The sequence below is a fragment of the Peromyscus eremicus genome, chromosome 7 (genome assembly GCF_949786415.1).
Source record: "Peromyscus eremicus chromosome 7, PerEre_H2_v1, whole genome shotgun sequence".
NCBI classification, from domain to species: domain Eukaryota; kingdom Metazoa; phylum Chordata; class Mammalia; order Rodentia; family Cricetidae; genus Peromyscus; species Peromyscus eremicus.
Genome location: NC_081422.1, coordinates 61,896,395 through 61,912,242, shown reverse-complemented (window position 1 = coordinate 61,912,242; position 15,848 = coordinate 61,896,395). Strand labels below are relative to the sequence as shown.

Below are 15,848 nucleotides of genomic sequence, written 5' to 3'. Positions count from 1 at the left end.
GGTTACAAATGGGTTCAAGTTATATACTTCATCTCTTCCTATTTTCTGAGACAAGTGATGGTCTGTTTTCAGTCTTAGGGTACACTGCCAATCTTAAGTGTCTTGGTACCAGATAAATTGCAGGCCAATTTATGTATGCTAAATAGCTTTTCGTTACTATGACAAATGCCCAAGAGAGTCAACATAAAAGGAACAAAGGTTTAGTCAAGCATGCCGACACATGCCTGTAAACCCAGCACTTGGTAGATGGAGACAGAAGCTTCCAGGAGTTCAAGTCATCTTTAGCTTATTGGCTACACAGGCCATCCAGGACTTTGTAAGACCCTGTCTTTAAAAAAAAAAAAAAAAAAAAAAAAAAAATGGAAGAGTGAGGGTGGTGAGGAAGGAAAGAACTGAGAGAGAGTGAAGGAGGAGGAGGAAGAGGGGACATCATCACGGATTTCTGCTCGCTGTCAGTCGGCCCTCTTGCCTGTAGCTGGTAACAATACTATGTGCCTTGGTGAAAACACAGGCAGGTGGAATTCGCTCACTTCATGGCAGCCAGCATGCAAAAGATACAAGATGGAGCCAGGGTCCCAATCACTCCTTCAAAGTCACACTCCCAGTAACCTGTCTTCCTTCCCCTAGGCCCCAACCTCCTAAAGGTCCCAACACCTCCCCGGAGTACCATGGGCTGGGACTAATCCTTGATCACATGAGAGAGACACCAGCATTTCAGATCCAAACTAAAGCAGTAATTGATTATATCCACATCTTCCATGTATCATCTTGAGAACTTAGAAACAAGCTATGTAGGTAGAAAATCTATTTGAGAGTGTGGCTGTCATCTTACCTATGATTTTCTTCCCTAAAACGTTTTCATACCTTACATGGACATGTTTGCCTTAACAGAGTCTCAGTAGAACAGACTGGGGGATGCAATAAATCTCTGTCTCTGAAACTCAGTTATCAAAGGAGCTCGTTATGACTCTGATGTAGTTATTAGCATGGAGTTCTGGCTTGAATTCATTTGTTTCCTTGTAGCAATCCCTTTATAGAAACTAGCAGCCTCATAAAGTGGTGAGAGAAGGAAATAGAAGCCAACTTGAATGCCTGACATGAACAGAGATTCTCCATTGCCAAAGTGAAGTGCACAGGGCCTTAGACTATTAAAGAGGTCCTGGAACCATCCACACTGTACCAGCCTGCTGTGTGTGGCGGGGTGCTTATTAGAATACAGGTACCCAGCATGCCTCTGGCAAAGCCTATCCACACCACAAGCCATGCAGCCCACACAGCTGCAGGCTCCGTTTTCTCAGTGAATCTTGGCATATGCCAGCATCAAACAGCGACCCTGGAACAGTGAGCCCCAAAGTGATACTTAAGCAAGACTGTCTCCTAGTCCAAGAGGAGGCCATGAGAGCTTTTAATTTATTTTTTTTCAATGCATCGGAAGGCATGAAGTCTCTGAAATCAGACAGTGTGAATTTGAATTGGGCCCCTGTCACTGACACATTTGTTAGACTCTCTGAGCTTCTGTACCTAATAACATGGACACATAAAAGTCAGCCACCTCATATTTACTGCTGCTTTCACAGAGTGATAATTTATAAGTGTTTAGAATACTGATAGGCAAAATTACATATGCATAAAGTTTATTAATATGTGTTGGGGCCATGAAGTCCTGACTGTTGGAGGCCAGTGTTCTAGATGATCAAGAGATTTAAATAAGTAAAGCAAATAATTAGATGGGGGAATTTATAAATCTTTAGTATGGAAGGATAATGATGTACGGTATTGAAATGTATGAAAAGAAGTTGCTGCGGGCTCTCTGTGGAGTCCTCCCTCGGTTTGCTTATTGCTACCTTGCCATATGTGTCCCGAGCCTCTGTGCACACAACCCTGAGTACATCCCAAGCCTCTCTGTACGTACATGCTCTGCTGTGCCCTGTCACTGCAACTCAGGCCCAGTGGATCAAAAATGCATCTTCTAGGTCTGAGTGTAAAGTAGCCTCCAGGAGGTTTTTAAGTGTCTGCAGTCCTAAGACACACCTAATTAATGACTTAGGAAAACATGGTTAAGGACCTGAGTGACGGTGGTTCTGTCCTCTCTGGGGAAATCCTTGCTACCCTTGCCTTCTCCTTGAGGCAGAGTTACCGGGAGTGTCTAGGAAAACATTTGCTAGGTTGCAGAGTGTTAGAGACGGTTTCCCAAGCCTACTGTATGCACATATCCACCACTCTGTTGGCAGGCCCATGAAGCCTGTGGTCCCATGGAAATCGATTCTGCACTAAACACAGTGCAGACTCTCAAGAATGAGCTGCAGGATGCCAAGATGGCCGCTGCAGAAGGTCAACTGAAGCCACTTCCAGGAGAAACGGTAGGACGTTTGGGGTGGGTTCGACCATCTCTCTCTTCTCTCTCTCTCTGTCTTTGCCTCTCTGTCTCTCCCTTCCTTCCTTCCTTCCTTCCTTCCTTCCTTCCTTCCTTCCTTCCTTCCTTCCTTCCTTTTTTTTTAACAGTATCTCACTGTGTAGCCCAGGTGACTCTGCAAACTCCAGGAAAGACTGATACAGTGTAAATTGTACATTTGCACCAGACAGTGGATCAAGTAGAATGCAAAATAATGCATTATAATTTTTATTTATTTTTGTCCATTTGTGTGTGTGTGTGTGTGTGTGTGTGTGTGTGTGTTATAGGGGGTAGAGGTCATAGGGCAGTGTTCAGGAGTACTTTCCTTCTGCTGTTTGGATCCCAGGTATTAGACTCAGGTCATCAGGCTTAGTGGCAAACACCTTTACCCTCTGGTTGAGTCCTCCCTCAGGCCCACCTTGCTGTTTTTAGAGAAAGCATTTGCCAGAGGCGAGAATGCAGGGGTTGTACATACTGTGTTCTGTCCTTGGCTATGATGGGCCAGACTCCATTTTCATCTGGAGGTATGGCCTTCATTGGGGAAGGTGCTGTATGTTTTAGACTGTATATGTTCTCTTATCTTTCTGTCCATCCTTGTACACCTATATATCTCCTCTAAACAGTGTCCTCATATGCTCATTAATTATCTGTACCCTAGTCCTTTACCGGTTTTGTTTTTTATTTGGTAGACAAAAGAAGCTGACATGCTCTTCATGAGTGGCGCGCCCTCTCTCTGCCTTCCTCCATAGTCTCAGTTGCTACTCCAAACCTCCATTTTCCTTGCATGCCTTTCAGTTTGAACTCCTTGAAGGATAATGACCAAACTGGACTGTGTTAGTGGTCCCACAAGCCAGGAAGCTGGTGTGGTTGGATGTCTGCCTGCTTCCTGCCAAGGCATAATTACTGCCCACTAATGATTTCTTTTGGAGTTTCTAAAGGCATCATGCTAATAGCTACAGCCTGCTAAGGAGCTGCCTCCATTTGCTGAAGGCCTTCTTAGCTCGGTCCCTTCAGGAGTGGGGCTTAGTGAGGCTCAGTAACTCACGTTGTTTCACCTGCACCAACTCACTTAGTCTAAGCCAGGCCATTTTTCCCTGTCCTGTCCAGCTGACTCAGGTGAGAAAGAACTCAGGTTCAGGTTCCCATCTGCATCATTGTTCTAAATCCTGCTAAGACCTCAGAGAATGTTTCTTTTCTCAGTTCTGCCTTCCTTGGGTTTTCTTACAGCTAGAGAAGTGTGCTCAGGACCTGGGAAGCACCTCTAAGGGAGTGGGCTCCTCCATGGCACAGCTCCTCACCTGCGCTGCTCAGGGCAACGAGCACTATACAGGTAGGACTCTCGGGGCCTTCGTGATGCATGTGGTGCGGTTGCACACCCGCTGGTCTGGAGAGGGAGGTTCACGGGTTGACAGTCAACTTGCCTTTTCCCCTCAGCTTCACAGCGCATCCATCAAGCACAGTCTTGTTGCTAAGCTCTTCGCAAGCGTAGTTGATACTTTTTTCATGGTTGTGTTGAAAATACCTGGCAAGTGTCCAGTAGAGAAGCGTTTATTTTTGACTCACAGTTTAAGGCAATATAGTCCATCATGGCCGAGAAGTCATGTTGGCAGGAACATGAGGCGGCTGGTCACATGGCACACACAGTCAGGAAGCAGAGAGAGATGAATACTGCTTCTCAGCTTGCTGCCTTCTATTTATTCAGAACAGGACCCCAGCCTATGCTAATGCCTGCAATGATGATGGATGTTCTCCCCTCACTCAGCCTAACTCAGAACTCCCTCACAGACATGATTGAAGATCTGCCTCCCCAGCCTGGGGGATCTAGATCCTGTCAGCTTGACAAATGTTAACCATACAAGGATATAATGCAATAAAGTGATTCTCAAACTCCATATAGATCCTTTGTTAGACTCCGAGGGAGGTGGAGATAATTGTACACTTCTAGGACTATCTCTGACTCCAGAAATCCCACCAAAGTATAAAAAACGTAAAAGCTACAAAAAAAGAATATCAACTGAGACTATGGAGGAAGGCAGAGGACGCGCCACTCATGAAGAGCATGCCAGCTTCTTTTGTCTACCAAATAAAAAACAAAACTGGTAAAGGACTAGGGTACAGATAATTAATGAGCATATGAGGACACTGTTTAGAGGAGATATATAGGTGTACAAGGATGGACAGACGGAAGGCAGGTGAAGGGAATGGTCGAGCTGAAGGAACAGTCCTCAGGGTCTCCATCACTCCAGGGAGTGATGGAAGGAGGGCAGCCAGCAAGAAGGAAGCTGAGTTGTGTTGCAGGACAGGCCACTAAGGGGACCTGAGCTTTTCCAGTGCCAAGTGGCTGTCTCTGAAAGGCAGAAGAGTCCTTAATTAGGAGGCTGTGAGTAAGAGGCCGTGTAACTAATGAAAGGGAAAAGCAGAGACCGCTGGCTGCAAGTCATGACATCTGTTTCCGGTTTACCTTTCATGGTGTAGCCCTTAGTGTACAAGTGAGGATGTGGTAAGGCTGCAGTGTGTGCCAAGGCTGCAGTGCACCAACGCTGCAGTGTGCACCAACGCTGCAGTGTGCACCAATGCTGCAGTGTGCACCAACGCTGCAGTGTGCGCCAACGCTGCAGTACGTGCCAAGGCTGCAGTGCGCGCCAAGGCTGCAGTGCGTACCAAGGCTGCAGTGCACACCAAGGCTGCATCCTCTCATGCTTGGAACTATTCTCTCGCCCTACGCCCGTGTGCTTGCAGCCCTGGCTCGGGGTCTCTCTCTCTTGCAGCTGTTATAAATTAGGAAATGCCTGACAGGAAGAAGCTGTCCTGAGCCGTGGGCTCCTCTCTGCACTTTTCATTCTTCCAAGATCTTGGCCCGCTCTACCTTGATGCCTTCCTGTTGCCCAACTGACTTCAGCCATATGTTTCCCAGTTTCTCTGTGAGAGGGTTGGTTTGCAGTGAGTTAATCTGCCATCCCTCCAAGCAAAATTAAAAATGCACATATTTATTACTTGAAAAATAAAAGAGCAAAGCAGGAATCAACATTATATAGTATAACACAGTATGTGCAGTAATAAAAATATACAATTCTGTCCTAATCAGAAATAAGGGAAATTTTCAGAGGAGACCAGGGTGTTGAAGATCACTGGGGACATTTTAAAGGGCTCCAGGAGAAAGAGAAATGGAAGTATGAATTCTTACAAACTAGAAGACAGGAGAGAAGTTTACATTTTAGAAACTCCTACACGATCCCAGAAGAAGTTTACATTTTAGAAACTCCTACACGATCCCAGAAGTTTGGCAGGTTCTGTTTGTTGGTGAAATGTGTGCTTTGAGGAGGGGAGACTGCTGGAACCCTACAGTTATATCATCTGGGACAGACAACATGCAGAATGGCAGGCAGCCTCCTTGGTTGGCCTAGATAGCAAGCCATTCAGCGTTGGCAGGCATTGAGAGGGTGGTGTTGAAATGGGTGCTGTGTGTGTGAGGTCTCAAAGGTGAGAGAGAAGGCTAAGTCAAGGAACCGAGAAGCTTCTAGTAAAAGGCAGTCAAGAAAGACATAGCAGGAAAGCTGAGCCAAGGTGCAGACACCAAGGGGCCTCGTAGGCAACATGAATGCTTGGAGTTTCACCAAAAGCCATATGAAACCATTGGAGGGTTTTAGCTGTGGAGACAGATGACAGTGTCCTCTGGGTGACCCTTCCTCCTACGTGTGGAATAGACTGGAGAGAAACAACAGAAAGAAGAAAGACCAACAACCAGACTGTTGAATTCATTTGGACAAGAGGTGGTGATCTTCTGTGGTAATTAGCTTTATGTCACTAAAATAAAACACCTGAGGTAATTAACGTCTGTAGAGGAAGAGTTAGTTCATTGTGGCTCATGGTGGCTCTAGTCCATAATTATTTGAGTGTTGGGCGATGCAGCATAGAAAGGCAGGAGCATGTAATAAAACAAAACCACTCACCTCGTGGCCAGAAAGCAAAAGAGTAAGAAGGAAGGCACAGAGAGTGTATGTCATAACCACCTTCAAGAGCGTGTGGCCAGTGTCCTCAAGTCCTCCCACTAGGCCATGTATCTTAAAGCTACTAGCATCACCTTGGGGACCAAGTCTTTAACACGTGGACCTTTGAGGTTTGAACACTCTAGATCTAGAGTATGGCAGTGATGCATCCAAGGTGATAGATTAAAGCAAGCTGACACTGCTTGGTGATTGGTTAGAATGTGGCAGACATGGAGGTAAGGAAGACAACATTGAGAATTCTTAGGCCTGGCAGCTAACTCAAGAGTCCCATGAGCTTCCAGGGTAAGATCGCAAGATTGAGAGGGTCGAGAGTTGAAGTTCAAGGATGCAGTTCTAACTTCAGATGGACTTGGCTTGAAGTACTTGGTGGGTGTACAAATAGAGGGGATATAGGCAGTTTGCTCTCTGGCTCTCTTAGGAGAGGAGGCTTGGCTGGAAACAGAGATTTTGTAATTATTAGTTTAGTCATGGTCATTGAAACCTTAACTGTGGAAAAGTTTGCCTGGAGTGAGTAGCCGATTGGGAAAAGGTTAGCTAGTGAAAGATGACGCTGAATGATAGAAAGAGGAGCCACATCCACGGGCAAGAGATGGTGTGTCTCTGGAGACAAAGGGTTGCTCCTCAGAGAGTCACGTAGGGCCATGGAGAAGCCTCCATTCGCTTTAGGAGTAAGGAGGTCCTTGCCCATCTGGGTGGAGGCAGTTTCAGCGGAGTTGAAGAGTGCAGGAAGCGAGGGAAGAAGAGAACAAGGGTGGACAGTTGCTCTCTGAGTCTAGCTCCCTCCCCCATACTTGAGGCCTGTGGAATGTTCAGTGGCTACACATTAACTATTAGTGGGCTGTACCTAGATGCAACTAGGTTTTCGTTTGGCCAGTTAAATAGCCCAAATATATTTCTAAACCATTTAACACAGCTACGTACAACCTTTTGCAAGTACTTCAAAACAGATTAAAGATTTACATCATTCCTAAATCCATCTTGGAGCCTTGCGTTGTGGTCCAGCACTAGTTTGACATGCAATATATGTGAATTCTGAAAATAACAAACATTCTGAGAGCTGGGTATGGTAGCATGTGCCTAGAGACAGGAGGATCAGGAGCTCAAAGCTAGCTTGGGTGACATGAGACCCTCTTTCAAAAACAACTTCATAGAATGCCGATATGCTTGATATCTCTTGCTGTCCTGAAACTCTGCTATCCAGTATAATTGAAGATCCAGATGTGAAAGAAACTATGTTCTCCAAGGATTACAGCTATTAGAGCAGATGTGTGTTTTATAGTTTGCCCCTGTTGGGTTACAGATCTTCGTGTACACTTGACCAGAAAAGCAATTGTGGGGTAGTAGGGTCATGAGGAGGAGGAGGAGGAGGAGGGAGAGTGCTGATTTGGGTCACATGATCCGATGGGGATTCCCATTGAAAACATGTGAGTGCAGCCATGTTGGGCCTTCGAGGTTCAATGGGCTCTCTGGTGGCCCTGTTTCATCTTTTTGATGCTGTGACTTCCTCTGTCTGGGAAACCTGGTTCCTCCAAAGAGGAGCCTTTGTTGTGCCTTGAGGTTTCACAGTGAGTCCTCAATAGAGGATCCATGGCAAGGACAGGGGTAGGGTTTTAGAGCCTGGCTTTCCAGTTTCTGCCTTTCAGAAATCACCTGAAGGGCCAGGAGGATGGCTCAGCAGGTAGAAATGCTTGCTGCCAAGCCTGATGATCTGAGTTCAATTCCTGGAACCCTCACGGAAGAAGAAAAAGAAACTGACTCCCACAAGTTGCTTTCTGACCTCCACGTGCATGCCATGATGACACACCTGCCTACACACACACACACACACACACACACACACACACACACACACACACACAACTATATTTACACCTACACAGCCATGTTCACTCACACAAAATAAGTCAATAAAATGTAATCTTAAAAATTTTATATCATGCTAATCTATAAAACATTTTCCATTCAGTAGCTTTACATAAACACATCTTTTCTAATTGTATATTGTGAATATTTCATCTTTTTAAAATTCTCATAGAATTTGAATAGAAGTGGATTTAAGAATCCAAATAATAAAAGGGCACTGGCAATAGATGTCTTAAAAAGAATCACAGCCTAGAATCTTCAACAGTTAATTCTCAGCCATTCCTGAAACTTGTGGGAAGCTATGGCCTGTGAGAGAGACAGCAGTCTAGACACACAGACACTTGGCAGGGAAGACAGTGAGATGAGGGCCTGACCACATCTGGAGTTCTTCTGAGCGATGACATCCTTCAACACTGAGCCAAAAGCTGAAACATAGAATGTTTCTCCCCTTGGCCCTTTGTGTTTTCTATTCTGGACTTCTGTAGTGCCTGCACACACACAAACATACCTGTCACACATACACATCACACACACACACATGCCCATCACATACACACACACACACACACACACACCTGTCACACATATTACAAACACACCCATCACATACACACACACACACACACACCTGTCACACATATTACAAACACACCCATCACATACACACACGCACACACACATACCTGTCACACATATTACAAACACACCCATCACATACACACACACACACACACCTGTCACACATATTACAAACACATCTCACACACACACACACACATACCTGTCACGCATATTACAAACACACCCATCACACACACACACACACACACACACCTGTCACACATATTACAAACACATCCATCACACAAACACATGCACACATACCTGTCACACATATTACAAACACACCCATCACACACACACACACACACACACATACCTGTCACACATATTACAAACACACCCATCACACACACACACACACACACACACACACACACACACACACAAACATACCTGTCACACACACGTCACACACACACATGCCCATCACACACACACAAGCACACACACACACACACACACACACACACACCACACACACACAAAGAAGGAAATCCTGAGTTTGATGCCCTTCCTTTCCGCAGGCTGCCTGACCAACAGTAGATTGGCAGTGCTGTGACCTGCCATGGTTAGGTTGCAACACTCCCATCCCAGCTGTGTAACACACAGACCATTCATAGATTAGTGAGTCTGCAGCTGCAGACGTGGCTGGGTTTTGGGGGTCTGGGGCTTTTCTTCTTATCGAGCCTCATGGATACCACAGGGAAGATCGCTGACTGTGTCTGTGATGACTTGAAGAACAACTCTGTAGAAAGCTATACCCCAGACTGAAAGGAGTAGTTTCCATGCACAGCCCCCATGTTCCAGCAAGAGGCCCTCACACCTCACTCTTCCAAAGAACACACTAAAGAGTGTGTGGCAGGAAGCTAGGAACCTCAGATCCAGATCCAGTGCTGCCTAGGAAGTGTCCTGTAGTCAGGACATTCTCACTGCTAGGCCTTATGGGAAGCCATTTCTTGAGATAAGCTCTGGGGTAGATCAGATTCCTTTGTTCAAGGGAGAAAGGTTCCTCCATGCTTCGTCCTCTCTTTGGTGGTCTCAGGACCAGGGGCCTCATAGTTAGACATGTGTTTATTCTGCATGAGGTGATGCTGATCCCTTAAAGGACTGGTTTATATTCATCACTCCCTAGGCCTGCTATCTACATCAAAATGGATTTAAAGATAGACACTTCCCAAGAGGATATCCAGTAGCCATTCAATGTATTTGTTTAAGTGTCCTCAACATCATCCCCATACTAGTTAGTTTTAACTGTCAGCTTGGCACAGCCTAAAATTATCTGGAAAGGGAATCTTTGAAGGAAATTAAGATTTATTTTTTATGTGTATGAGTTTTGCCTGCATGAATGTATGTATGTGTACCATGTGCATAGCTGGTGCCCTCAGAGGTCAGAAGAGGGTTCTCAGATCCCTTGGAACTGGACTATTGACAGTTGTGAGCTGGGTGGGTGCTGGGAACCACACTTACGACCTCTGCAAGAACAACAAGTATTCTTAACTGCTGAACCATCTCTCTAGTCCCATGGAAAGAGAATCTTAGTGAGCAGTCATCTAGCCCAGGTTGGCTTGTGGGCATGCCTATGTGTGAGCTCTTGATTGCTGGGCCCTCTAATATCTGTGAGCAAATTGTTGGCAGCATCATTCCCTAGGCAGGGGTTTTGAATAGTGTAAAGGAAATGAAAACACAGGCAAGGAGCAACCATGCCTTGATTCTCTTTCTCTGCTTTTGTGGTGGTCTGAGTTCCTGTTTTGCCTTTCTGCAGGAGTGGACTACAACCTGGAATTATAAGCCAAGCAAACACTTTTCTCCCCTCCATTGCTTCTTGCCAGGTTATTTGTCATAGCGACAAAAATAAAACTTGGATGATTACTCTTTTAGGGTGTGAAAGTTAAAATACAGTTGAGATGCAGCTACAGACCCGCTGAAATTCAAACTCCGACAGTACCTACTAGTTATGATACAGAAGAGTGTGGAATGGCAAAAACGTTCTGGAAACCTGCTGTATACATTTTCTAAAGCTGCATTAGCCCTCTGTGACTCAGTCATTCAAATCCTGGATTTTTTTTCGAGATATGTGGTTCCACATGTTCAACTGAGTGCACACATAAGACCTTTCTTGGGAGTTTTATCTCAAACACAAAACAACGTAGCTTCTGTCAGCAGAGGAACAGATATGCAAATGTTAGGACCTTTATATAAGATCATACAGGAGGAAAGAGAAATAGTTACACAGAACAGCACCACTTGAACTCACAGCCTTGATAGTTAGAGATAGAAACAGATTCAAATGAGTGTAAATTGTGTGGTTCCTTTAAGCTAGTCTAAGGTGACAAATAAGATTAATTACTTCCAGTGTGAGGAGCATTGTTGGGGAAGGACACTATAATGGTGGATGTATCTATCCATGCAAATTCACTGAACTGCTCATTCTTTCTTTTATATGTATAGTTTATGCCACTGTAAAGGCAATTGGGAAAGTTAGTGTATTAAAATAACTTCCCACATTCTATGCACTCCATCTGCGCACCTCCCATGAATGTGGTATTTTAGATCTAGAGACATGTGAAGCAATAGAAACAAGGGAAGCTGAAGTATGGGGCATTTCATATATTGCTGTCTCTTTTGATTGGCTTGGACACAAGGGGGTGAACTACTTCGTTGAGAAACACAGCAATTCACATTTGTCAAAAATTAATCTGGACTCCAGGGTTATTGTAGAGGAGAGATGTAACTTCCAATGGAATTTAATAGAAACTCTAACAGGCTTTCCTCCGCAGGAGTGGCAGCTAGAGAAACAGCCCAAGCTCTGAAAACATTGGCCCAGGCTGCCCGGGGAGTGGCTGCGTCCACAAATGACCCCGAGGCTGCTCATGCCATGTTAGATTCTGCTCGGGATGTGATGGAGGGCTCGGCCATGCTCATCCAAGAAGCTAAGCAGGCCTTAATTGCACCTGGAGATACAGAAAGTCAGCAGAGGTTAGCCCAGGTGAGCCTGGGAACTGGGAACCGTGGTCACTGGGGTTGTGCTTTCTGGACACATTTTCCTGGCACAAGTGCTTGGGACTCATGTATTTTCAGATCCTTCCAACATGTGTGTGGTAACAAAACTGACCATACATGATACTCACTATTATGTCTTACCTAGTATTTCCCACATTAATCTACTTAATTCTTAGTCAACAGTGACATGGGGGCTTTGAACTCTGTTTGGCTTGGTACTCTAGACATAGCATGCTTACCTGGAGCTTATGTCTACTTTGCTAAACTCCTCTTCCTGGTGAAGTAGGGTCCTGCTACCCAAAGGTTCTGAACAGACTCCCTTAATCTCTTCTGATGATTCTTCAACTCCCCAATGAAACCAACTCACTAGGGACAGACAATCTGTTCCCGTGTTCTTGACATGGGACTGGGAAGATAGATGTTTTAGAATTAAATAGAATGTTGCTGCCCGCTCCCCAGCTTCCCTTTTAACTGAGACAACCGGAGCATGCCAGCAGGGACCCATCTCAGTATTCCTGAAAGGCAGTATGCCGACATCCTCACCAGGTTGGGCTGAATGTGCCGGAGCACCCTCTTTGCCCATTGTGAAAGTGGGGTGTTTTGAGGTCTTTGAACACCAGAGGTTCACTGAGAAGAATCAATCACAGGTTTAGATATGCTCCAAAGAACAGCTTCAGCCTTGGGGACCTCAGCAGGACTCCAGATAAGGGAGGCATTTCTGTTTCATTTAAGAGAAAGTGCCTATACTTTAGGGCCTGGCCTCATATTGGGGAATTCTGTGTTTGGATTCCAGAGCTGCGGCTCATCCTGGCTCTGGGGAGCAGATGGCATGTGCAGCATCAAAGGCTGTTACTCTCAGCACCAGGGTAGCAGAGACTAGAGACCTGGCCAAGGTGATTTCATTTAGTTAACAGTGTTGGGTAGCTGCCGATGAATAATTCCCATGTTGATGTCAGCTCTGCATATTTTCTCTGCTCTTTCTCAACAAATGTGCAAAGGCATTTATGCCGGAAGTGGCTTTCTTAAGGTGTTCCCCTCCCTCCCTCTGTGTGTCCAGGTGGCCAAAGCTGTGTCTCACTCCTTGAATAACTGCGTGAATTGCCTCCCTGGCCAGAAGGATGTGGATGTGGCCTTGAAGAGCATCGGGGAGTCCAGCAAGAAGCTGCTTGTAGATTCGGTGAGGTCCTTGTCTGGGAAGGGGTACCTGGTAGCTGTCCACCCACGGAGGGAGCATGACTTTCCCCCTCCCTGGATCTCTGCGCATTTCTCTTAAGAGTCCTGGTTTTCTGCCGTTTTCTATTTCCTTTCTGGTCAACAAACATCCCAAGGGAGGAATTGTCAGGGAAGAGTTTGTACTAGTGTGAGAGCACATGTATTTGCAGCTACATGCATGCATCTGTGTGCACATGCCTCTGGAGACCAGAGGACAGCTTCAGGTGTCGTTCCTTGGGTGCCTTCTACTTTTTGTTTGAAGCAGGATCTCTCAGTGGCCAGGCTAGCTGGTCCGTGAGCTTCCCATCCCACCACCACTGGGGTTACATGTGTGCACCACCACTCCCAGACATTTATGTGAGTGAATTGAACTCCAGTCTTCACGCTGGTAAGGCAGCACCTTTACCAATGGTACTATCTCCGCAACCCCCAGGGTGGAGCTTTTCACACTGACTGCTCTTGAGTCATCGGAGTGGGACAGAAAAGAGGCTATGATTGATCATCTAGATCTTTATCAGGGCATGACAGATGGTGACAGACAGTCCAAGGACAGAGGGGGACCTGCTCAAGACTAAGTAAGAAAGAAGGCTTCCTAAAGGTTTTTTCCTTGGGGCCCTCTCCTAGCCCACGCTGAAGGAAGCATGGAGAGCATTTGTCTGTTTCTTCTGGTTACAGATGTCCAGCAGCGCATGTGGGTGCTTAGTGGGGTCTGCAACCTTGATAACTGTAATTCCACAAATGATACTGTACTGGTGTCTGCCTCCCCGCTTTTAAGTTATTTGCAAGGACCACTAATAAAAACAAAATTGGTAGTTATTTATTAAGAAGAATGTGACTTGAAGTTGGCTATCATCAACCTCTTAGTTCTAAAAATCTTAAACTGAGGGTTTCCATCAGGAGAGACACAAAGGAGGGTGGAGACTGGAGCCCAGAGTTGAGTTGCTTGGGCATGAATCCTGGCCCTGCCATTTCAGTGGGTGTCCGTGATTGGAGAATAGCTGCTTTCACCATATTTAGCTCTCTAGTGTCTGCAAAGTGGACGTTCCATAAATGTGGTTGGGTGGGTGGGTGGATGGGTGGATGGGTGGGTGGGTGGATGGATGGGTGGATGGTTGGGTGGGTGGATGGATGGGTGGATGGGTGGGTGGGCAGGTAGGTGGATGGGTGGGTGGATGGGTGGATGGGTGGGTGGGTAGGTAGGTGGATGGGTGGGTGGATGGGTGGATGGGTGGGTGGGTGGATGGGTGGATGGGTGGATGGATATGTGTTGAAGGCCCTGGAGAGAAAGTAGTGAACTGAACATGGCCAGCAGACTTGACCAGGTCATGAGATGAGGGGGATGAGGGGAGAAGTTGAAGAGAATAAGTAAGTCAGAGGAGACTGAGAGAGAAGGGGCCGAGAGAGGAAGAGAGAGAGGACCCAAGAGAGTACATGGCTGAAATGGCAGGGTTATGTGGGCATGAGAAGCAGGGTGAGGGGAGCCTGTGAGCTGGAGTTTAGGGTAAAGGGTAGGGTGAGAAGAGCCACAGGACTTGTTATGCTGAGCCTGGAGGCCAGCGTGCTCTTCGGTATGCTGATAGGCACCGCAGATAGCCCAGATAGCCGTTTGTTTCTTTTGGACCTGCCATCTTCTACTTGGATGACTCAGAAGCACATCCCTGGGCAGTCCCTGTTCCATCCACAATACCTTCGCCCCTCTGACGCAAAGTAAAACTTCCCGTGGCATGTGTCTTCTGTCCTGACAGCTACCTCCCAGCACAAAGCCTTTCCAGGAAGCCCAGAGTGAGCTGAACCAGGCTGCTGCGGATCTGAACCAGTCTGCTGGGGAAGTCGTCCACGCCACGAGGGGCCAGAGTGGAGAGCTGGCGGCCGCTTCTGGAAAGTTCAGTGATGACTTCGATGAGTTCCTGGATGCTGGCATTGAGATGGCTGGCCAGGCGCAGGTAGGTGGGAAGGTGGCTTACGTTGCTCACCTGAGCCTCCTCGCTCTGGTAGACCCTCCAGCTGAGGGCAGCTAGGTGAGTGGGAAACGGGATTCTGTAAACAAGCTACAGCATCTTCCTTGACTGCCTTGGAAATTCTGTGACCTCACAGGCTTGGCATGCACAGCCGTGCTGGGGATGAGGCTGACTTTTCCCACACTCTACCAGCAACAGAGCCTATATATCATTTTACTTGCATTTGGGGGGGGGGGGGGGCGGGCAGGTAGAGGGTAGGAAGGGAAAGCATTTGTATCAGAGATGAAGTGGGAAAATGCACGAACATGAACACACATCTGTGTGTATTTGTAGTTTGGTGGATTTGTTTGAATGGATTACATCTGGTACTTTCAGGTGGTCAAAAATGACCTCATTCGGATAGAGAGATGAGCCACTTATTTATAAATGCTAGGGAACATGACTGGTCTGGCACCAGATAGCAGGGCTGGGTTTTTGTTAATTTGTTTTGCTTTGCTTTGCTTTTTTTTTTTTTTTTTTTTGAGGTTTTATGAACTCCCTAAAAAGATACCCAGGGTATTTCCTGCTACATTTTCTACAAAAGGTAATTTGTCAGTTAGCGAGCTGAGTGAGAAGTGTATTCTTCACCAGCCGGATCCTTCTGGGATACTGTCGGCTCTGCATATCTACATAGTGCTGGGCGTTTGTGCCAGGCTGGGATGTGCAAGATGCTTGACAACTCCAGCATTGTTGAGCAAGATGCTCGAATCATTGCCCGGTCTCTGCCCTGGTGTGCCTCTCATTCTCCCCTCC

General features: G+C 46.4%; 1 protein-coding gene across 1 annotated transcript in view; it reads left to right on the top strand.

Annotated features, from left to right (window-relative positions):
• Positions 1–15,848, top strand: part of Tln2 (talin 2) — a 432,507-nt gene that overhangs the window by 316,869 nt on the left and 99,790 nt on the right. Inside the window, 5 exon segments of the mRNA XM_059268180.1 lie at positions 2,232–2,360; positions 3,620–3,722; positions 11,664–11,872; positions 12,944–13,063; positions 14,844–15,041. Of these exon segments, the coding sequence (XP_059124163.1) occupies positions 2,232–2,360; positions 3,620–3,722; positions 11,664–11,872; positions 12,944–13,063; positions 14,844–15,041 (759 nt within the window).